The following is a 23,434-nucleotide window of genomic DNA, read 5'->3' as shown; positions in this document are numbered from 1 at the left end:
ACTGTAGAGTTTCACCCCCTTTTGTGCTCAGGACAGCCTCAATTTGTCGGGACATGGACTCTACAAGATGAAAAGCTTTCCACACATGCTGCTGGCCCATGTTGTCAAATTGGCTGGATGTCCTTTGGGTGGTAGATCATTCTTGATACACACGGGAAACTGTTGTCTGTGAAAAACCCAGCAAGGTTACAGTTCTTGACACACTCAAACCGGTGCGCCTGGCACCTACTACCATACCCCATTCAAAGGCACTTAAATCTTTTGTCTTGCCTGTTCACCCTCTGAATGGCACACATACACAATCCATGTCTCAATTGTTTTAAGTCTTATCAATCCTTCTTTAACCTGTCTCCACACCATTCATCTCCACTGACTGTAGTGGATTTAACAGGTGACATCAATAAGGGATCATAGCTTTCAACTGGATTCACCTGGTCAGTCTATGTCATGGAAATAGCAGGTGTTCCTAATGTTGTGTACACTCAGTACATAGTCTAGATACCTCTGAAAACATGATTCTGCCTGGTTTAAGATGTTATGCAGATGGCTTAAGAAGAAGACTAGTTCAGTGTGGTGTCAGACGAAGGTAGAAAACCTACAGAAGCACATACATCACTTTAGTTCACACACAATTTAGGAGTCGAAAAGTAATTAATTTGTTCAATTTTAAACAGCCTAGTCATCAACCACTCTAAATCTCTTTATTTCTTCCAGCCAATTGACAGTGGCAGTTTGCTCAACAACAAAAAAATACTATTTTCTTTAACAATTTAATAATACATAACATCAGTAAAATAGTTTTTTAGATACTGGGGTACATGACCATGCACGATGTTATGGGCCAATGCCAGCTTACGCTGCGGGACCCTTTTATCAACTGATAGCCACTGTAGTTCACTGAGCTGAGACGCACCAACATGAGCCCGATGACTAAGATTCAGAATGACCCTTGACATTTTATTTGGAGCTGTCTAACTTGTTCTTGATGAACTTGGGGGAGCTACTGTACCAGGTAGTGCATCCGTAACCAAAGTGATGCTTCACTAACGCTGCTGAAAGTTTTTTCAAGGTCCCTTTATCTAGAAATGTGGCTTTTGGTGACCTTGGTAACCAGAAACAAGCATGGGAATTGTTTCCTTCCTACCGTGGCTCAGTGGCAGGCAGACCTTATTCCTCTCTCCAGTCTCACTGGTGAAGCTCCAAGAGAATGATTGGATGTGTAGATTGATGCGTATATTGACCTCAGGGACTTTGACATAACATAGCTGCTTCCCCTAGTACAGGTCGGAGTGGGGTCTCAAAATAACACAGCTGCTTTAGTCGGAGTAGAATCTCATAACAAAAAGCTAGAACTGAACAGCCCTAGGTGACTGGGGCAGAAATCCTACAGGTGACAGGAGCAGAAATCCTTTAGGTGACAGGAGCAGAAATCCTTTAGGTGACAGGAGCAGAAATCCTTTAGGTGACAGGAGCAGATGTCTTTACTGGCTGTTCCTGATACAGCTAGTTGTGTACAGCTTTGTTTTCAGCCGGTCCCACACACTCTTGACCCTGCACACGCTGTATCCTGTCTGTATAAGTGTTGACATGTACTATAAAAGCCCATGTTCAAGAGTGCAAGAATGTTATTATGTTCTCTTCCTAATTTAAAGAACACAAACAGTGAGTAAGCTATCGCCACACTGCCCCCAAATATGTGCGAAGTGCACAAGCTGGTTGGAAAAGGAATGAAAATATTCCTCATGTGGTCAGCAGATGTTTTAAGGCCTGCTCAACTGACACAAGAGCAAGGCACTAGTTGCATAATACCAACCGGCTGGAAAGTGACACTTAACGGAGTGATATTTGTGTGCTGACGTGCTCGTAGGTGTGTGTATGTGCGTGGTTAAGTAGGTCTCTGTATTTGTGTTTGTTTGCTACATGTCTAGCCGCTGTCTGTTTGGTCAGGGCGGGCGGATATGTGTGTGAGTGTGTGTGTGCGCATGTAGTTAAGTCTATGTACCTGGGTGTTTGACCTTCATACATGTTCTGTTTTGTGTGTGTGTGTGTGTGTGTGTGTGTGTGTGTGTGTGTGTGTGTGTGTGTGTGTGTGTGTGTGTGTGTGTGTGTGCACGTGTGCCGTGACTAGCCACCATGTGTCTGGCCTCCTCCCTGGGTCAGGGTCTAGGAATCAGCTTAGGCTGCTGCTGAGGCTGGACGCGTTCCTGTCCTTTGTCTTGGTGTCAGACACATTAATAAGATTAGAACTAGCAATAACACCTACATTGTTTTTTAACAGCCCTCAGTCCCTACCCAGACAGAACCATCTGCAAAGCCAGTGGCTAGCTCTTCCATGGCCAAGGCTCCTAAGAGCTTTTAGGGTCAGAAACTTTGGATAAGTTCCCCGCAGGAACGGAGGCAAAGGGCGACGTTACTTGCAGGTACCTCAAGCGATGGGTTTGGACTGTGGCCCTGCACCATGGTTTTCGTGCAATTCGTGCCGTTCACCGGGGAATAAAGCACAGAGCTACTTAGCTGTTGCACAAATGCACATACAACATTGTAAACCCACTGTAAAAAGAAAAAAGGCAGGAATGGAAAAACATTTTGGGCACATTCTAAGCCAGCTGTGTATTTCTGAGGACTGGTACATCACTGTGGGAAACAGGTGCTATACTGGTCACTGCTTCAAGGAGATAATCAGGTATTACTGCATTGCATCGCTAAACTCTTAGAAAAAAAGGTGCTATCTAGAACCTTAAAGGGTTCTTTGGCTTTACCCATAGGAGAACCCTTTGAAGAACCATTTTGGTTCCAGGTAGAACCCTTTACACAGAGGGTTCTACATGGAACCCTAAAGAGTTCTACCTGGAACCAAAAAGGGTTCTCCTATGGGGACAGCCAAAGAACCCTTTTGTATAGCTTGGTCACAGGTCATTTTCTGGTTGATGGTGGATAAAAATCACAGAATTAGATGCTGATTCAAAAGTCAGTGTAGATAGTGAAGCCCTTGACCAGCCCTTGACCGAGGCAATCCTTGACCAGCCCTTGACCGAGGCAGTCCTTGACCAGGTTCATTTTGATTAACAACATTTATAAGGGAGTATGAGACAGCTTAGATGCTGCCCCAGATGACCTAGAGTCAATCAGTAGCAGTGGCAGTTAGTCTGATGCCAACCTATCCTCATTTGGTCATGGCAACCCTACAGAACATTGCTATGGTACTTCATTGGTGCATAATTGTTACCCAATTCACAATCAACATTTTTTCCTTGTAAGTTGTTCCCATTCACTACAAACAATGTCCCAGGTATCTAGGCTCAAATAACAGATTGTGTCACGTCTGTGACATTTGATCTGCTATGTTTAATCAGGTCCAGATAATGATGCTGATTTGAAGAAGGAAGATGTTGAGTTTTGAGCCCTGGTCTGGTCCAAGTCTGGTCTGCTGTGGTTGACTGTGCTGGTGCTACTGCTAAACACGCTTAGTTACATTGATTAGAGAGAGTGTGTGAGACAGCTTAGATGTTGACCTTGCCTTATCAGATCAGCAGCAACAGCCCAGCCTCCCCTGAGCCTGTCAAGTATGTGTATGTGGGGGCGACAGGCAGAGGGGGTCCCAAACAGACCCAGCTCAACTGCCCCCGGACCAGGCAACGTCTACCCTGCCAAACACCCTGTGTGGAAGTCACCCTCAGCACCCATCAGAAATGGAGTCGGGCATGAGTGGAGGGGGTTGGTGGGTGGTTCTGCTACCTTGAAATGGATCGTTTGTGGTAGTACACTGGTGAGTCTGACCAAGAGACAACTGAAACTTCCAGAGGATAGTCCCATTCCAGTTAAACTCCAATCAACCCCTGACTTAGCAGTTGGCTCTCATGCCTTTACAGGACAAAGCAATGTTCCCTCACATCCCTCATAAAGCTCTCACTGTAACATCCCCATATCCCCATCTGTCAGACTGCAACTCAAAGATGCCAATTATTGGAGGTTTGGTTGAACTGAACTAATTGTTCTTGATTGGATGCTAATCTATCCTTTGTCCCGTGACTCTGTATTCTATAATAACCCTATAGAGCGTTATTATGGCTCTGGCAGCCTCTGCACTGTTATGTCATTTACGATTAACTATCTAATCTTGTCCTGGTAAATGTGTAAAATGTTCCCGTATATGAGAGGGCAGGGTGGCGAGAAGGGAACCTAGGTAGGAACAGGTTAAGAACAGATTCAGTATCAGATGTAGGTGTTTTCTCAGAATGACAGGTCACATCACACATCACCTCATCTGGACCTTATTGGCTTGAGTTGACCAAGGCAAGAGGGACTTGTGGCTTTGTGTGGTGGTTGTGATTGTATTGCTGGTTACAAATCACACTATATCAACCTGTTAAATAACGCAATTTGGGGAATTTTGAAATATTGTCTAGTTTACTAGTTTATTGTCTAGTTTACTTTTTTTCTTTTAGATTGATGGAGTACTGCCAGCACAAGGGAAAGACAGTATGAGAAAACACCTCACACCCCTGTTTATTTAAACAGGAAATGGAATCCTTTGTAAGAACACCAAAACACACAGGAACTTATAGAATATTTATGTGACTGTTTTATTTATTATTATCAGTCACATAAATATTCTATAAGTTCCTGTGTGTTTTGGTGTTCTTACAAAGGATTCCATTTCCTGTTAAAATAAACAGGGGTGTGAGGTGTTTTCTCATACTGTCCATACTGTGAAATTGCGTGGGTTTGGATAAGATTAAATAAGTGATCGAAAAAACATTGTGCTTGTTTTGGACAAGGTTCAGAGAGGCTGCAAAGTCCTCACAGAAGGTCAAAAGGACTGTTTGCAGACAAGACATATAGGCTGAATGCAGGGAGGGTGTCAGAGTGCTTGGAGGGGGGTTCTCTGGAAATCGTTATTCAATATGTGACATGTTTTCAAGCCTTCGTGTGTCGGCGTTGGTGGGAATGTTGCGGTCTCAACCTCCCAGGGGTGAGGGCTGAAGGGGGAGGCTGGGGGTGAGGAGGCATCAAACCCAAGATGTCTGAATGCATGTTGTGAGAAAAGGGATCACTTTGTACTGTTGCTCGGATTATGGTAGTGTGTGTGTTTGTGTGTCTATATGTGCGTGTGCACTTGCGCGCGTTAGTGTGTTAAGCTTGCGTGTTAGTGTGTGTGTGTGTGTGTGTGTGTGTGTGTGTGTGTGTGTGTGTGTGTGTGTGTGTGTGTGTGTGTGTGTGTGTGTGTGTGCGCGCAAGCGTGCACACGCTTTGTATATGCACATGTATGAGTGTGTTCGTGGAATATATGAATGTGTGTGCATACATGTGTGGAGTCTGTATGTGTGTGTTTATGTGTGTGAGCAGCAGGTTGCTAGTCTGCCAGTGTGCCTGGTCAGTGGGTCAGTGAGGGCTCTGACTGAAGTTAGAGCTGCAGGGGCCTGGGCCTCTTAGACACAGCAGGGGCTCCACTTGCAAGGAGACTGGATGGAGAGAGACTGATGTAGATTTACACATGCATACAGACCACTCAATCCATGTCCCATAAAATGTTGGGTTGACAGCTATGGGAAAGATCCTATTGTACCTCTCTAAGTGTGAACATCATGGACCCTCTTTCTTTCACAGGACAGGCTCATAGTAATGGCTGGAAATGAATAAATGGAACGGTATCGAACACATCAAACATATGGTTTCCATGGTTTCCATGTGTTTGATACCATTCCATTTACTCCATTCCAGCCATTGTTATAAGCCGTCCGCCCCTCAGCACGTCCTGTGGAAGTAATGTTCAGAACAGTGATAGTAGATGGACTGAGAGGTCTCGGAAAAAGGAAATTAGGCAGAAAGGGAGTTGTTTTTAAGGAAGGCTGTTCCTTTGCGACACTTCCAAACATTGTGTACTCATTTTTTCATAGAGTCCTCTGTTGACTGTTTATAAAGTGTCATGCCAATGTTCTGTCAGTGTTATACAGGTCTTATGACAGAGGATCAAAGTGTTGCTGATGTTTCCATAATCATGAGGCATATTCATCAGTGGCCGAGTAGGGAGATGTGTGAGCATTCTCCAGAGTTCAATACAAACCTTTGACCCTAGGATAACAAACAGGGTTGGGGAGTAACTGGTTACATGTAAATTACTTGTAATCTGATTACTTAAAAAAAAAAATGTAATCAATTACGTTACCAGCAAAAACATTGTAATCAGATTACAGATACTTTAGACAAAAACTAAATGATTTTTTCTTGGATTACTTTAAAATTCAGAGAGGGTGTTTGTGAAAAAAAATACATTATGCCATCTATCTGTTTTCTCAATGACATTCAATTCAGCATTGAAAAAAACAAATCATTAAAATCCAGACAGAAAATATTTACACAAGAAGCAACCTATTATCACAAGTTTAAGTTTGTTGCAGCTGAGGGAGTCTGACCACACGTCAGAGACCACTATGATGACACACCAAATGCATTTGATGGATCCTTTTTGTCTTCTTCTAATGCCTGTTAAGGGGAAAGTAATCCAAAAGTAACTGAAAGTAATCAGATTACATTACTGAGTTTGGGTAATCCAAAAGTTAAATTACTGATTAAAATGTTGGACAGGTAACTAGTAACTGATTACATTTAGAAAGTAACCTACCCAAGCTTGGTGACAAAATACTGTGTCTGTGAAGAATATCACTGGGTATGGTGCCATCACCAGGAGACCAATAGTGTGACCCCTTCACATACAGTATAGTATGATCTACAATAGTCATCATAATTTGGTCAGTTTTTATATTTGTCCTATTTCACGCATGTACAAGTGTGTATTATATGCATGTGTGAATAGGAAGTGTGTTTTGCATATCACAACTCTGTGAATAGGAAATGTGTTTTGCATATCGCAACTCTCCCTGAGACACCCTTGGAGAGTGGTGCAAACCATTGTCTATGGCGACCCTGGAGCATTTTAGGGTTAAGTCCCTTGTTCAAGGGCACGTCCCTTGTCGGTGCTGGGATTTGAACTAGCGACCTTTCGGTTAGTGGCCCAATGTGTTAACTGCTAGGCTACATGCCACCGAGTATCATATAACCTACAGTAGCAGGAGAGAAGTCTCAGAGCAAAGATCTCCAAGAATTTATCCCTTTGCCTTCCCCAGGCAAGTATTACGGATGTATTAAGCTCATTCCACATAGTTTTACTGATTCATCTCTGAAGATGTAAACCCACTCCTGGGAAAGATTGAAAACAGCACTATGCAATGGTGTTCAATAAGACCATATTGATCCAGATAGTTAACTGTTTAGATATTATTATCCAAATATCTAAATGTGTGTCAACATAAGAGTAAATATTGTGTTAATATAAAAATACTTATATCAGTATGAATATAATTTGTTTTCATGTTACCACAGTATGTTTTCCACATTTACAGTACTGCATAGTGGGCTACAATGAAGGTGTTCCAACTATTTACACAAAGGGGGAAAAGGTGTCGCACGCGCCTTGCGCACCAGACGCGCACAGCACAGGTATTTTGCCGGCGGTCCCTGCTCGAGCCAGCTGCTGCTGCTGTTGTGGACTTTTCAATATGCTCATCAGAATTGTAACTCGCCTGGGATTTGCTGTCGGGATAGACTAGCCACTGTAATTCATGTAGTTAGATCTTAAGTAATAGGGTTCAAATACCACCTAATCTCTCCAGACTATTAAACGTTGACCAGCGGACAGACGGAGTTCTTCACTACAGCAACACTCCGCACTGACCACACGTCCTCCTGACCGTTTTATCACATTTTAAATAAACTTAATTTCACCCTTTGGCTTTGTCATTTATGACCATTTAATATTTTTGCACTCATCGGGAAAATTTAGCTAACTTCGACGCTCCTCGGATCTTGTTTCATTTCTTCGGGATCCTTGTGAAAGTCCCGTTACGCGCTGGATATGTGGTGGATGTTGTTTCCTCGATGGATCTGGTTTCTCTTTGGACAGTGCTACGTCTTGCTCCTGATCATAGACAGCTGTGTGAGGGTGAAAGCGATGCCAATGTCCATGCCCAACAAAGTGGTGTACTCTCACGCGGGCATGTGCCCCAACGAGATGAACCCCAACCTGTGGGTGGACGCAATGAGCACCTGTATGCGCGAGTGCGAGTTGGACCGGGTGAGTTTCTGGGATCAGTTTTCCTCGCGGGCTGGAGACAAATAGGGGACACTTTATTCTGTCAAAAGTTTCTCTACATAAAGTTTCTGCAATTTAATTAATGGAATGAAAGGTGGAGATAAGTGGGACATGCGCACTGCGCACTGTTTTTGGTCATTAAAATTCAATTGTGACCACATTGCCTCTATGGTTTATTTCGGCATTTCTCTTTGAATTAGATTGAATATCTCCGTCAATCAGATATTTGTTCATAGACTACAGTTTTTGGAATTAGCAGACACTGGTGTATATGCCCACGATATTACATTTGTTGTCAACAGATTGTTCACCTAGTCAGCGCAGTAATTCGAACCAGCGACCTTTCAGTTACTGACCCAACACTCTTAACTGCTAGGCTACCTGCCACCTATGACTATTGACTCTAATAACTGTTATTACTCTGCATTATGAGATATTGAGAAGTAAGTAAGTAAAATGTATAGCCTACAATACCAACCTCACATTGCATAGTATTGTTTCATTACATTAGAAAATGCATCACTCTCAAGTTCCTTATCATCCTATATGTTCCCTGAGTGCATAATGAAGTGAAACATGCTGATCCTAACAGAACACCTCCCATGTATCCCCTATCACCCCCAAGGACTGTGAAAACTTTGAGAAATGCTGCAACAACGTGTGTGGGAACAAGAGCTGTGTGGCGGCGCGCTACATGGACATTAAGGGCAAGAAGGGGCCGGTTGGCATGCCAAAAGGGGTCAAGTGTGACAAGTTCATGTGTACGCAGCAGGGCTCCGAGTGTGACATCTGGGAGGGTCAGCCCGTGTGTAAGTGCCGGGACCGCTGTGAGAGAGAGCCCCACTTCACATGCGCCTCAGATGGTATGACCTACTACAATAAGTGTTACATGGACGCAGAGGCCTGCTCCAAGGGCATCTCTATCTCTGTGGTCACCTGCAGGTAAACAGGAAACATCTATGTATAGACTCCCATATTAATCACGTTAATAGAAAAGTTATGAATAGACTGCGGTGTTTACTGTTTTGTTGTACTATGACTGCTTTGTTATGTTGATATCCATCTCTATGGTAACAGGAACTGAAAATTAATAGATGGGATTCTGAATTATAACTGTAGACATAATAACCCTATATTTCTGTATTTGTATGAGATGTACGTATTCCTCTGTAGTTACACAGGAGTAATGCTCACTCAATCTAGCGTTGCACTTAGCTTTTGTTTTATGCATTTTACTTTCTTGTACCAACCTTTGTCTATCACACACCCAGCTCAAGGCGGATTACATTACTGTGGTAACTAATCTATTCTTCTCTCTCTGACATCACCTCTGCAGGTACCACCTCACCTGGCCAAACACCAGCCCGTTGCCCATGGAGACCACCCTGCGGCCAACCACTGCCCTCCTGGAGACCACCCCCCCGGCCGACATCCATCCTCCAATGATGCTCAGCAGCCCCACTCAGCAGGCTGTGTTCGTGGGCGAGACAGCCAGCTTCCTGTGCGAAGTGTCAGGTAAGCCCAGTCCGGAGGTGACCTGGGAGAAGCAGCTGGAGGGCAAGGAGAACACAGTGATGAGGCCCAATCACGTGCAGGGGAACGTAGTGGTCACCAACATCGGCCAGCTGGTCATCTACAATGCCCAGCAACAGGACGCCGGCATCTACACCTGCACGGCCAAGAACCTGGGGGGGGCTGTGACCTCCCACTACCCCCTGTTGGTGATCCAGAGAGACACGGGCCGGAAGGAGGGTGAGGTAGGGAATGCCACCAACCCGTTCCCGTTCCCCGCCGAAGAGTGCCTGAAGGGGCCGGACAGTGACGACTGTGGGGAGGAGAGCATGAGCTGGTACTACGAAGCCAAGAGGAACAATTGCTTCACCTTCACCTACAGCCAGTGCAACAAGAACCGCAACCACTTTGACAGCTACGAGACGTGCATGTTGTCGTGTGGGGCAGAGCTGTCGGCTCCCTGCTCCCTCCCCAGCCTGCAGGGACCCTGTAAGGCCTACGAGCCCCGCTGGGCCTACAGCAGCACCCTCAAACAGTGCCAGTCCTTCATCTGGGGCGGCTGTGGAGGCAATGAAAACAACTTTAAATCCAAAGAGGCCTGTGAGGAGATGTGTCCTTTTCCGAAGAACCATAACTGTAAGATGTGTAAACCGCGGGGCAAGATGGTGACCAGCTTCTGCAAGAGCGACTTCATCATCCTGGGGCGAGTGACAGAGTTGCCTGAAGAACAGGACTCGGGCCACGCCCTGATCACCGTGGAGGAGATCCTAAAGGACGAGAAAATGGGCCTCAAGTTCTTCGGCCAGGAACCCTTGGAGGTGACCTTGATGAACATGGACTGGAACTGCCCGTGCCCCAACATCACCACGGCCAACGGGCAGCTCATCATCATGGGAGACGTCCACAACGGCATGGCCGTGCTGCAGCCCGACAGCTTTGTGGGGAGCTCCACTGCACGCAGGGTCAGGAAGCTCCGAGAGGTCATTCACAAGAAGACCTGTGACTTTCTCAAAGAGTTCCCAACGAACCAGTAGTTACTCTCTGAGAGATCCCCACTATCCTGTACAAGAGCTGTCTATATCAAGAAGAGCAAACTGGTTGTAGCATCCAGTAGTAGCTATTGTCTGAGATTTCCCCACTATCCAGTAGGGAAAATATCTAGAAGAGTAGACTGGGACCTTTTCAAAGTTTCTTACCATTCAGTAGCCGGATGATGGCTTTTGTTGATTATTGCTTTCTCCTTGTCCTAAAGGTGGGGACTGAACCAATACCTTAACACTGATCCAACAAGCTGTTTCCCTACCCATGACTTTCTCTTTAGTTTCCACAGAAGTCACATTTTGTATGCATTTTGTCATATTTTCCACTGGCTATCTCCTTCACTCTGATGTTCCCCATATACAGTGGATATCTAGAAGATCCATGACTTTCTCAGATGACGGCTGCTGTTAGCTGATTCCAGATACTCTCTCTCTCTCCTTTACTCTGAAGTTTGGACATTAAGTGTTGGGGCTCCTCTGTACTATGGAAATGGCTGGAGGTATATTTAAAACAACAACAGATGTATACTTTGTGTGGATTCACTTTCTGGAAGGAGAGCTAATTGTCCGTATATAGTACTGTAGTGGTGACTTATATCAAGCGCTTATCTTGGAAATATTTTAGTTAAACTAAAATGGCTCTTTGAATAATATTTTAAATTCAAAATATATTATCTTGGTATGAATGTACTAATGCCTGTCAGATAGCTAAACTCTGTGCCTTGGTTAATATGAATGTTATATTATGTTGACTTAAAGTATCTATGGTATCCTGAAAGAGACGTTTTGTAATATATATTCTGAGTGCTTGAGCTCACGATAATGTAATGTAAAGCTCGTGGAATCAAATATTTCACTAGAAACCACTTTGTAGTTCATGATTGCTTATATGAACTTCTGTTCCTAACATCATATTTATTTTTGATCCTCTCCTTTTAGAGATACATCCAATTCAATAATGGACAGACTTATTTTATGTTATTTTGTAAATCTAAATGATAAAGATGTTCATAACAAAATGGTAAAGAAATAAAAATGACACTTTGAAAGAATATTCACTTCTTATCTCTGTGTTGCGCTATCCTTCTATACCTGTAAAATGACTGACAGCAGGTGGTCGGTCGGTCGGTCGGTCGGTCGGTCTGTCTGTCTGTCTGTCTGTCTGTCTGTCTGTCTGTCTGTCTGTCTGTCTGTCTGTCTGTCTGTCTGTCTGTCTGTCTGTCTGTCTGTCTGTCTGTCTGTCTGTCTGTCTGTCTGTCTGTCTGTCTGTCTGTCTGTCTGTCTGTCTGTCTGTCTGCGTGTATTTGTATGTTCACATGCAAGCATAATTGTGCATGTGTGCGTGTCATTTTCTAGTTTATACCAGCCCCCTATCTTCCTCCACCCCCTTTCCTCATCCCCCCTTCACATGGAGGGCCAAGTTTGGCATTAAATCTGGAGCAGGTCACATTCCAGCCCAGCTGTGAAGGGCTGCTGAGCCCAGGGGGACGGAGAAGAGAGCAGCCTGGCCGGCCCTGTGTTGTGTCTGGTCTGGCTGGGCCCTCCATCCTCCACCCACCACCCACTGGCCCTCAGATCTTTCATGTGTGAGGGGCTGACGGAAGGGGGGAGGAGAGGGGGAGGAAAGGATGTAGGCCATCTCTCTCTCACCCTCGGCTGGACACATCTGTGTAAAGGAGCTATGCGGAGGGGGGAGAGGGGGAAGTGAGGGGTTAGATAAAGGGGCGGTGACGGGAAAGCAAAGTGGAGTTGGGATGGAGTGATGCATGCTCTCTCTCTCTCTCTCTCCATCAGATGGGCACCCTGCAGTCTGTCTCTCTCTAATCTCAGCGCTCTCTCTCCAGCAACGCTCTGACCCGACGCGGGGGGAAGTGGTAGGCCCACAGACTGGGCTGTGTTTAAGGCAGAATTTGAACTTTTGACTTGGCTGGCTGGCTGGGCTGAAGCCAGGGCTGGAGGCTGGGGGTTGGGACTGGGGTAAAGGGAAAGGGCTAGAGCTAGGATGTAGGGCTGGATATGGGGCTTAGGTTGGGGTAAGAGGCTAAAGCTGGGGCTGGTCCCTGGGCTAGGGTATAAAGCTAGTAGTCTGGGGTTAGGGTCTGGAGCTGGAGCTGGGGTTGTGGCTGGGTTAGGTAGTGGTCTGGGGTTCGGGGCTGAAGTTGGGGTTACAGCTGGGGGCTGGAGTTGGGGTTACAGCTGGGGGCTGGAGTTGGGGTTACGGCTGGGGGCTGGAGTTGGGGTTACGGCTGGGGGCTGGAGTTGGGGTTAGTGTTGGGACTGGGGTAGGTAGGTAGTAGTCGTGTTGGGGCTTGGCCTTGATCCGGGGCTGACACTGTGACTGGGACTAGATCAGAAAGAGGGACAGGGAAATAAAGGATAAAGAGTCAACAAGGTTTTCCCAGGGTGGGCCCCTCACCCGTCTGCCCCCTCGGGCCCACACACAGCACAGGGCCGACCTCTGACCCCCTAAGCTGCTAATGAAAAAGAGGCCAGGAGGAAAGACCACTTTCATTAAGGGCTGTTGACAAGTGTTACGTACGGAACTAGTCAGGACCTAGACATAGATGTCAGGCTCAAGTTCACCTTGAACCCACAGACCAAACAGACCATAATAACACAAGCTCTGTTTAGAGGCACACACATCTCTTGGTAGCCATGGAAACAAAATCATGGCAACTTTGAAAACACATTTCTGGCAATAGATTATTTTGAAGATGGATGCATTAAAACTAGGCTAGTCTTATATGCTCTGATGAGAACATCTCTGCTTTCAGCCTGAAAATACTTTACACATTATTTGACTCATTCCTTAATATACCGATCATATTTATTGTGTTTGGGTATAAGCTACAGTTTTAAAAACATTAACACTGTAATGCAGTTTTCTTCTCTCCTTTATTCCAGGTAGAAACACTGACCTCTGTTGATGACTTAGAGGAGTTACATGTCAGGGCCACAAGACAATGTCTAATGTAGATAGTAGAAAACCTGCTCTGGATCCCCCTAGCAGACTCCAGCCTAATGTAGATAGCAGAAAACCTACTACAGATCCCCCTAGCAGACTCCAGCCTAATGTAGATAGGTAGATAACCCTAGCAGTCTCCAGCCTAATGTAGATAGCGAGATCCCCCGAGCAGACTCCAGCCTAATGTATATAGCGAAATCCCCCTAGCAGACTCCAGCCTAATGTAGATCGGTAGATCCCTCTAGCAGACTCCAGCCTAATGTAGATAGTAGAAAACATGCTCTAGATCCCCCTACCAGACTCCAGCCTAATGTAGATAGCAGAAAACCTGCTCTGGATCCCCCTATCAGACTCCAGCCTAATGTAGATAGCAGAAAACCTACTACAGATCCCCCTAGCAGACTCCAGCCTAATGTAGATAGCAGATAACCCTAGCAGTCTCCAGCCTAATGTATATAGCGAAATCCCCCTAGCAGACTCCAGCCTAATGTAGATCGGTAGATCCCCCGAGCAGACTCCAGACTAATTTAGATAGCTAGATCCCCCTAGCAGTCTCCAGCCTAATGTAGATAGCGAGATCACCCTAGCAGACTCCAGCCTAATGTAGATCGGTAGATCCCCCTAGCAGACTCCAGCCTAATGTAGAAAGTAGAAAACATGCTCTAGATCCCCCTAGCAGACTCCAGCCTAATGTAGATAGCAGACAACCTGCTCTAGATCCCCCTACCAGACTCCAGCCTAATGTAGATAGCAGAAAACCTGCTCTGGATCCCCATATCAGACTCCAGCCTAATGTAGATAGCAGAAAACCTACTACAGATCCCCCTAGCAGACTCCAGCCTAATGTAGATAGTTAGATAACCCTAGCAGTCTCCAGCCTAATGTAGATAGCGAGATCCCCCGAGCAGACTCCAGCCTAATGTATATAGCGAAATAACCCCTAGCAGACTCCAGCCTAATGTAGATAGCTAGGTCCCCCGAGCAGACTCCAGCCTAATGTAGATATCAGAAAACCTGCTCTAGATCCCCCTAGCAGACTCCAGCCTAATGTAGATAGCAGAAAACCTGCTCTAGATCACCCTGGCAGACACCAACCTAATGTAGATAGCTAGATCACCCTAGCAGACTCCAGCCTAATGTAGATAGCAGAAAACCTGCTCTAGATCCCCCTAGCAGACTCCAGCCTATTGTAGATAGCAGAAAACCTGCTCTAGATCCCCCTAGCAGACTCCAGCCTATTGTAGATAACTAGATCCCCCTAGCAGGCTCCAGCCTAATGTAGATAGCAGAAAACCTGCTCTAGATCACCCTGGCAGACACCAACCTAATGTAGATAGCAGAAAACCTGCTCTAGATCCCCCTAGCAGACTCCAGCCTAATGTAGATAGCTAAATCCCCCTAGCAGACTCCAGCCTCATGTAGATAGCTAGATTCCCATAGCAGACTCCATCCTAATGTAGATAGCAGAAAACCTGCTCTGGATCCCGCTAGCAGACTCCAGCCTAATGTTGATAGCAGAAAACCTGCTCTGGATCCCCCTAGCAGACGCCAGCCTAATGTAGATAGCAGAAAACCTGCTCTAGATCACCCTGGCAGAAACCAACCTAATGTAGATACATAGAACCCCCTAGCAGACTCCAGCCTAATGTAGATAGCTGGATCCCCCTAGCAGACTCCAGCCTAACGTAGATAGCAGACAACGTGCTCTGGATCCCCCTAGCAGACTCCAGCCTAATGAAGATAGCAGAAAACCTGCTCTGGATCCCCCTAGCAGACTCCAGGCTAATGTAGATAGCAGAAAACCTACTACAGATCCCCCTAGCAGACTCCAGCCTAATGTAGATAGGTAGATAACCCTAGCAGTCTCCAGCCTAATGTAGATAGCGAGATCCCCCGAGCAGACTCCAGCCTAATGTATATAGCGAAATTCCCCTAGCAGACTCCAGCCTAATGTAGATCGGTAGATCCCTCTAGCAGACTCCAGCCTAATGTAGATAGCAGAAAACCTACTACAGATCCCCCTAGCAGACTCCAGCCTAATGTAGATAGCAGATAACCCTAGCAGTCTCCAGCCTAATGTAGATCGGTAGATCCCCCGAGCAGACTCCAGACTAATTTAGATAGCTAGATCCCCCTAGCAGTCTCCAGCCTAATGTAGAGTAGGCTCGAGATCACCCTAGCAGACTCCAGCCTAATGTAGATCGTAGTAGATCCCCCTAGCAGACTCCAGCCTAATGTAGAAAGTAGAAAACATGCTCTAGATCCCCCTAGCAGACTCCAGCCTAATGTAGATAGCAGAAAACCTGCTCTAGATCCCCCTACCAGACTCCAGCCTAATGTAGATAGCAGAAAACCTGCTCTGGATCCCCATATCAGACTCCAGCCGAATGTAGATAGCAGAAAACCTACTACAGATCACCCTAGCAGACTCCAGCCTAATGTAGATAGTTAGATAACCCTAGCAGTCTCCAGCCTAATGTAGATAGCGAGATCACCCGAGCAGACTCCAGCCTAATGTATATAGCGAAATAACCCCTAGCAGACTCCAGCCTAATGTAGATAGCTAGATCCCCCGAGCAGACTCCAGCCTAATGTAGATATCAGAAAACCTGCTCTAGATCCCCCTAGCAGACTCCAGCCTAATGTAGATAGCAGAAAACCTGCTCTAGATCACCCTGGCAGACACCAACCTAATGTAGATAGCTAGATCCCCCTAGCAGACTCCAGCCTAATGTAGATAGCAGAAAACCTGCTCTAGATCCCCCTAGCAGACTCCAGCCTATTGTAGATAACTAGATCCCCCTAGCAGGCTCCAGCCTAATGTAGATAGCAGAAAACCTGCTTTAGATCACCCTGGCAGAAACCAACCTAATGTAGATAGCAGAAAACCTGCTCTAGATCCCCCTAGCAGACTCCAGCCTAATGTAGATAGCTAAATCCCCCTAGCAGACTCCAGCCTCATGTAGATAGCTAGATTCCCATAGCAGACTCCATCCTAATGTAGATAGCAGAAAACCTGCTCTGGATCCCGCTAGCAGACTCCAGCCTAATGTTGATAGCAGAAAACCTGCTCTGGATCCCCCTAGCAGACGCCAGCCTAATGTAGATACATAGAACCCCCTAGCAGACTCCAGCCTTATGTAGATAGGTAGGTAACCCTAGCAGTCTCCAGCCTAATGTAGATAGCAGACAACCTGCTCTGGATCACCCTAGGAGACTTCAGCCTAATGTAGATAGCAGAAAACCTAATACAGATCCCCCTTGCAGACTCCAGCCTAAAGTAGATAGCAGAAAAACTGCTCTGGATCACCCTAGGAGACTTCAGCCTAATGTAGATAGCAGAAAACCTACTACAGATCCCCCTAGCAGTCTCCAGCCTAATGTAGATAGCGAGATCCCTCTAGCAGACTCCAACCTAATGTAGATTGCAGAAAACCTGCTCTGGATCCACCTAGTAGACTCCAGCCTAATGTAGATAGCAGAAAACCTGCTCTGGATCCCCCTATCAGACTCCAGCCTAACGTTGATAGCAGAAAACCTGCTCTAGATCACCTTAGCAGACTCCAGCCAAATGTAGATAGCAGAAAACCTGCTACAGATCCCCCCTAGCAGACTCCAGCCTAATGTAGATCGGTGGATCCCCTAGCAGACTCCTGCCTAATGTAGATAGCAGGAATCTTGCTCTGGATCACCATAGCAGACTTCAGCCTAATGTAGATCGGTAGATCCCCATAGCAGACTCCAGCCTAATTTAGATAGCTAGATCCCCCTAGCAGACTCCATCCTAATGTAGATAGCAGAAAACCTGCTCTGGATCCCCTAGCAGGTTCCAGCCTAATGTAGATAGCAGACAACCTGCTCTGGATCCCCCTAGCAGACTCCAGCCTAATGTAGATAGCTGGATCCCCCTAGCAGACTCCAGCCTAACGTAGATAGCAGACAACGTGCTCTGGATCCCCTAGCAGACCCCAGCCTAATGAAGATAGCAGAAAACCTGCTCTGGATCCCCCTAGCAGACTCCGGCCTAACGTAGATAGCAGACAACGTGCTCTGGATCCTCCTAGCAGACTCCAGCCTCATGTAGATAGCAGAAAACCTGCTCTGGATCCCCTAGCAGACTCCAGCCTAACTTTGATAGCAGAAAACCTGCTCCAGATCACCCTAGCAGACTCCAGCCTAATGTAGATAGCAGAAAACCTACTACAGATCCCCTAGCAGACTCCAGCCTAATGTAGATCGGTAGATCCCCCCTAGCAGACTCCAGCCTAATTTAGATTGCTAGATCCCCCTTGCAGACTCCATCCTAATGTAGATAGCAGAAAACCTGCTCTGGATCCCCCTAGCAGATTCCAACCTAATGTAGATAGCAGAAAACCTGCTCTGGATCCACCTAGCAGACTCCAGCCTAATGTAGATAGCAGACAACCTGCTCTCGATCCCGCTAGCAGACTTCAGCCTAATGTAGATAGCAGACAACCTGCTTTAGATCCCCCTAGCAGACTCCAGCCTAATGTAGATAGCTAGATCCCCCTAGCAGACTCCAGCCTAGTGTAGATAGCAGAAAACCTGCTCTGGATCCCCCTAGCAGACTCCAGCCTAATGAAGATAGCTAGATCCCCCTAGCAGACTCCATCCTAATGTAGATAGCAGACAACCTGCTTTAGATCCACCTAGCAGACTCCAGCCTAATGTAGATAGCTAGATCCCCCTAGCAGACTCCAGCCTAGTGTAGATAGCAGAAAACCTGCTCTGGATCCCCCTAGCAGACTCCAGCCTAATGAAGATAGCTAGATCCCCCTAGCAGACTCCAGCCTAGTGTAGATAGCTAGATCCCCCTAGCAGACTCCAGCCTAGTGTAGATAGCAGAAAACCTGCTCTGGATCCCCTTAGCAGACTCCAGCCTAATGAAGATAGCTAGATCCCCCTAGCAGACTCCATCCTAATGTAGATAGCAGACAACCTGCTTTAGATCCCCCTAGCAGACTCCAGCCTAATGTAGATAGCTAGATCCCCCTAGCAGACTCCAGCCTAGTGTAGATAGCAGAAAAGCTGCTCTGGATCCCCCTAGCAAACTCCAGCCTAATGTAGATAAAAGAAAACCTGCTCTTGATCCCCCTAGCAGACTCCAGCCTAATGTAGATAGCTAGATCCCCTAGCATACTCCAGCCTAATGTTGATAGCAGAAAACCTGCTCTGGATCCCCCTAGCAGACTCCAGCCTAATGTAGATAGCTAGAGGCGCCTAGCAGACTCCAGCTTAACGTAGATAGCAGGAAACTTGCTCTAGATCCCCGTAGCAGACTTTAGCCTATGGTAGATAGCAGAAAACCTGCTCTAGATCCCCCAGCAGACTCCAGCCTAATGTAGATAGCTAGACCCCCATAGCAGACACCAGCCTAGTGTAGATAGCAGAAAACCTGCTCTGGATCCCACTAGCACACTCCAGCCTAATGTAGGTAGCTAGATGCGCCTAGCAGACTCCAGCCTAATGTAGATAGCAGGAAACTTGCTCTAGATCCCCCTAGCAGACTCCAGCCTAATATAGATAGCAGAAAATCTGCTCTAGTTCCCCCTAGCAGACTCCCGCCTATTGTAGATAGCTAGATCCCACTAGCAGACTCCAGCCTAATGTAGATAGTAGAAAACCTGCTCTGGACCCCCTAGCATACTCCAGCCTAATGTAGATAGCAGAAAACCTGCTCTAGATCACCCTAGCAGACTCCAACCTAATGAAGATAGCAGAAAACTTGCTCTGGATCCCCCTAGCAGACTCCAGCCTAATGTAGACAGCTAGATCCCCCTAGCAGACTCCAGCCTAATGTAGGTAGCAGAAAACCTGCTCTAGATCACCCTAGCAGACTCCAACCTAATGAAGATAGCAGAAAACCTGCTCTGGATCCCCTAGCAGACTCCATAGTAGAGAACTTGCTCTGGATCCCCCTAGCAGACTCCAGCCTAATGTTGATAGTAGAAAACCTGATCTGGATCCCCCTAGCAGACTCCAGCCTAATGTAGATAGCAGAAAACCTGCTCTAGATCACCCTAGCAGACTCCAGCCTAATGTAGATAGCTAGATCCCCCTAGCAGACTCCAACCTAATGTAGATAGCAGAAAAACCTGCTCTAGGTCCCCCTAGCAGACTCCAGCCTAATGTAGATAGCTAGATCCCCCTAGCAGTCTCCAGCCTAATGTAGATAGCAGACAACCTGCTTTATATCCCCCTAGCAGACTCCAGCCTAATGTAGATAGCTAGATCCCCCTAGCAGACTCCAGCCTAGTGTAGATAGCGGAAAACCTGCTCTGGATCCCCCTAGCAGACTCCAGCCTAATGAAGATAGCTAGATCCCCCTAGCAGAATCCAGCCTAGTGTAGATAGCTAGATCCCCCTAGCAGACTCCAGCCTAGTGTAGATAGCAGAAAACCTGCTCTGGATCCCCCTAGCAGACTCCGGCCTAATGAAGATAGCTAGATCCCCCTAGCAGACTCCATCCTAATGTAGATAGCAGACAACCTGCTTTAGATCCCCCTAGCAGACTCCAGCCTAATGTAGATAGCTAGATCCCCCTAGCAGACTCCAGCCTAGTGTAGATAGCAGAAAACCTGCTCTGGATCCCCCTAGCAAACTCCAGCCTAATGTAGATAGAAGAAAACCTGCTCTAGATCCCCCTAGCAGACTCCAGCCTAATGTAGATAGCTAGATCCCCTAGCATACTCCAGCCTAATGTTGATAGCAGAAAACCTGCTCTGGATCCCCCTAGCAGACTCCAGCCTAATGTAGATAGCTAGAGGCGCCTAGCAGACTCCAGCTTAACGTAGATAGCAGGAAACTTGCTCTAGATCCCCCTAGCAGACTTCAGCCTATGGTAGATAGCAGAAAACCTGCTCTAGATCCCCCTAGCAGACTCCAGCCTAATGTAGATAGCTAGACCCCCATAGCAGACACCAGCCTAGTGTAGATAGCAGGAAACTTGCTCTAGATCCCCCTAGCAGACTCCAGCCTAATATAGATAGCAGAAAATCTGCTCTAGTTCCCCCTAGCAGACTTTCGCCTATTGTAGATAGCTAGATCCCCCCCTAGCAGACTCCAGCCTAATGTAGATAGTAGAAAATCTGCTCTGGACCCCCTAGCATACTCCAGCCTAATGTAGATAGCAGAAAACCTGCTCTAGATCACCCTAGCAGACTCCAACCTAATGAAGATAGCAGAAAACTTGCTCTGGATCCCCCTAGCAGACTCCAGCCTAATGTAGACAGCTAGATCCCCCTAGCAGACTCCAGCCTAATGTAGGTAGCAGAAAACCTGCTCTAGATCACCCTAGCAGACTCCAACCTAATGAAGATAGCAGAAAACCTGCTCTGGATCCCCTAGCAGACTCCATAGTAGAGAACTTGCTCTGGATCCCCCTAGCAGACTCCAGCCTAATGTTGATAGTAGAAAACCTGATCTGGATCCCCCTAGCAGACTCCAGACTAATGTAGATAGCTAGATCCCCCTAGCAGACTCCAACCTAATGTAGATAGCAGACAACCTGCTTTATATCCCCCTAGCAGACTCCAGCCTAATGTAGATAGCTAGATCCCCCTAGCAGACTCCAGCCTAGTGTAGATAGCAGAAAACCTGCTCTGGACCCCCCTAGCAGACTCCAGCCTAATGAAGATAGCTAGATCCCCCTAGCAGACTCCAGCCTAGTGTAGATAGCTAGATCCCCCTAGCAGACTCCAGCGTAGTGTAGATAGCAGAAAACCTGCTCTGGATCCCCCTAGCAGACTCCGGCCTAATGAAGATAGCTAGATCCCCCTAGCAGACTCCATCCTAATGTAGATAGCAGACAACCTGCTTTAGATCCCCCTAGCAGACTCCAGCCTAATGTAGATAGCTAGATCCCCTAGCAGACTCCAGCCTAGTGTAGATAGCAGAAAACCTGCTCTGGATCCCCCTAGCAAACTCCAGCCTAATGTAGATAGAAGAAAACCTGCTCTAGATCCCCTAGCAGACTCCAGCCTAATGTAGATAGCTAGATCCCCTAGCATACTCCAGCCTAATGTTGATAGCAGAAAACCTGCTCTGGATCCCCCTAGCAGACTCCAGCCTAATGTAGATAGCTAGAGGCGCCTAGCAGACTCCAGCTTAACGTAGATAGCAGGAAACTTGCTCTAGATCCCCCTAGCAGACTTCAGCCTATGGTAGATAGCAGAAAACCTGCTCTAGATCCCCCTAGCAGACTCCAGCCTAATGTAGATAGCTAGACCCCCATAGCAGACACCAGCCTAGTGTAGATAGCAGAAAACCTGCTCTGGATCCCCCTAGCACACTCCAGCCTAATGTAGGTAGCAGAAAACCTGCTGTAAATCACCCTAGCAGACTCCAGCCTAATGTAGATAGCAGAAAACCTGCTCTAGATCACCCTAGCAGACTCCAACCTAATGAAGATAGCAGAAAACTTGCTCTGGATCCCCCTAGCAGACTCCAGCCTAATGTAGACAGCTAGATCCCCCTAGCAGACTCCAGCCTAATGTAGGTAGCAGAAAACCTGCTCTAGATCACCCTAGCAGACTCCAACCTAATGAAGATAGCAGAAAACCTGCTCTGGATCCCCTAGCAGACTCCATAGTAGAGAACTTGCTCTGGATCCCCCTAGCAGACTCCAGCCTAATGTTGATAGTAGAAAAACCTGCTCTAGGTCCCCCTAGCAGACTCCAGCCTAATGTAGATAGCTAGATCCCCCTAGCAGACTCCAACCTAATGTAGATAGCAGAAAAACCTGCTCTAGGTCCCCCTAGCAGACTCCAGCCTAATGTAGATAGCTAGATCCCCCTAGCAGTCTCCAGCCTAATGTAGATAGCAGACAACCTGCTTTATATCCCCCTAGCAGACTCCAGCCTAATGTAGATAGCTAGATCCCCCTAGCAGACTCCAGCCTAGTGTAGATAGCAGAAAACCTGCTCTGGATCCCCCTAGCAGACTCCAGCCTAATGAAGATAGCTAGATCCCCCTAGCAGACTCCAGCCTAGTGTAGATAGCTAGATCCCCCTAGCAGACTCCAGCCTAGTGTAGATAGCAGAAAACCTGCTCTGGATCCCCCTAGCAGACTCCGGCCTAATGAAGATAGCTAGATCCCCCTAGCAGACTCCATCCTAATGTAGATAGCAGACAACCTGCTTTAGATCCCCCTAGCAGACTCCAGCCTAATGTAGATAGCTAGATCCCCTAGCATACTCCAGCCTAATGTTGATAGCAGAAAACCTGCTCTGGATCCCCCTAGCAGACTCCAGCCTAATGTAGATAGCTAGAGGCGCCTAGCAGACTCCAGCTTAACGTAGATAGCAGGAAACTTGCTCTAGATCCCCCTAGCAGACTTCAGCCTATGGTAGATAGCAGAAAACCTGCTCTAGATCCCCCTAGCAGACTCCAGCCTAATGTAGATAGCTAGTCCCCCATAGCAGACACCAGCCTAGTGTAGATAGCAGAAAACCTGCTCTGGATCCCCTAGCACACTCCAGCCTAATGTAGGTAGCTAGATGCGCCTAGCAGACTCCAGCCTAATATAGATAGCAGGAAACTTGCTCTAGATCCCCTAGCAGACTCCAGCCTAATATAGATAGCAGGAAATCTGCTCTAGTTCCCCCTAGCAGACTCCCGCCTATTGTAGATAGCTAGATCCCCCTAGCAGACTCCAGCCTAATGTAGATAGTAGAAAACCTGCTCTGGACCCCCTAGCATACTCCAGCCTAATGTAGATAGCAGAAAACCTGCTGTAAATCACCCTAG

At 46.8% G+C, this 23,434-nt stretch overlaps 1 protein-coding gene across 1 annotated transcript; it reads left to right on the top strand.

Moving 5' to 3' along the window:
* Positions 1-7,495: 7,495 nt before the first annotated feature.
* On the top strand, positions 7,496-11,755 carry LOC106601692 (WAP, Kazal, immunoglobulin, Kunitz and NTR domain-containing protein 2). The gene is made up of 3 exons (XM_014194048.2): positions 7,496-8,131; positions 8,775-9,091; positions 9,486-11,755. Exons 1-3 carry the CDS (start codon positions 7,913-7,915, stop codon positions 10,693-10,695), a joined length of 1,746 nt encoding a protein of 581 aa, XP_014049523.2. The 5' UTR covers positions 7,496-7,912; the 3' UTR covers positions 10,696-11,755.
* Positions 11,756-23,434: the final 11,679 nt, after the last annotated feature.

Source organism: Salmo salar, chromosome ssa06, assembly GCF_905237065.1.
Source record: "Salmo salar chromosome ssa06, Ssal_v3.1, whole genome shotgun sequence".
Classification (NCBI taxonomy): Eukaryota; Metazoa; Chordata; class Actinopteri; order Salmoniformes; family Salmonidae; genus Salmo; species Salmo salar.
Note: the sequence above shows the minus strand (reverse complement) of the source record. Positions and strands in the feature narration are given on the sequence as shown.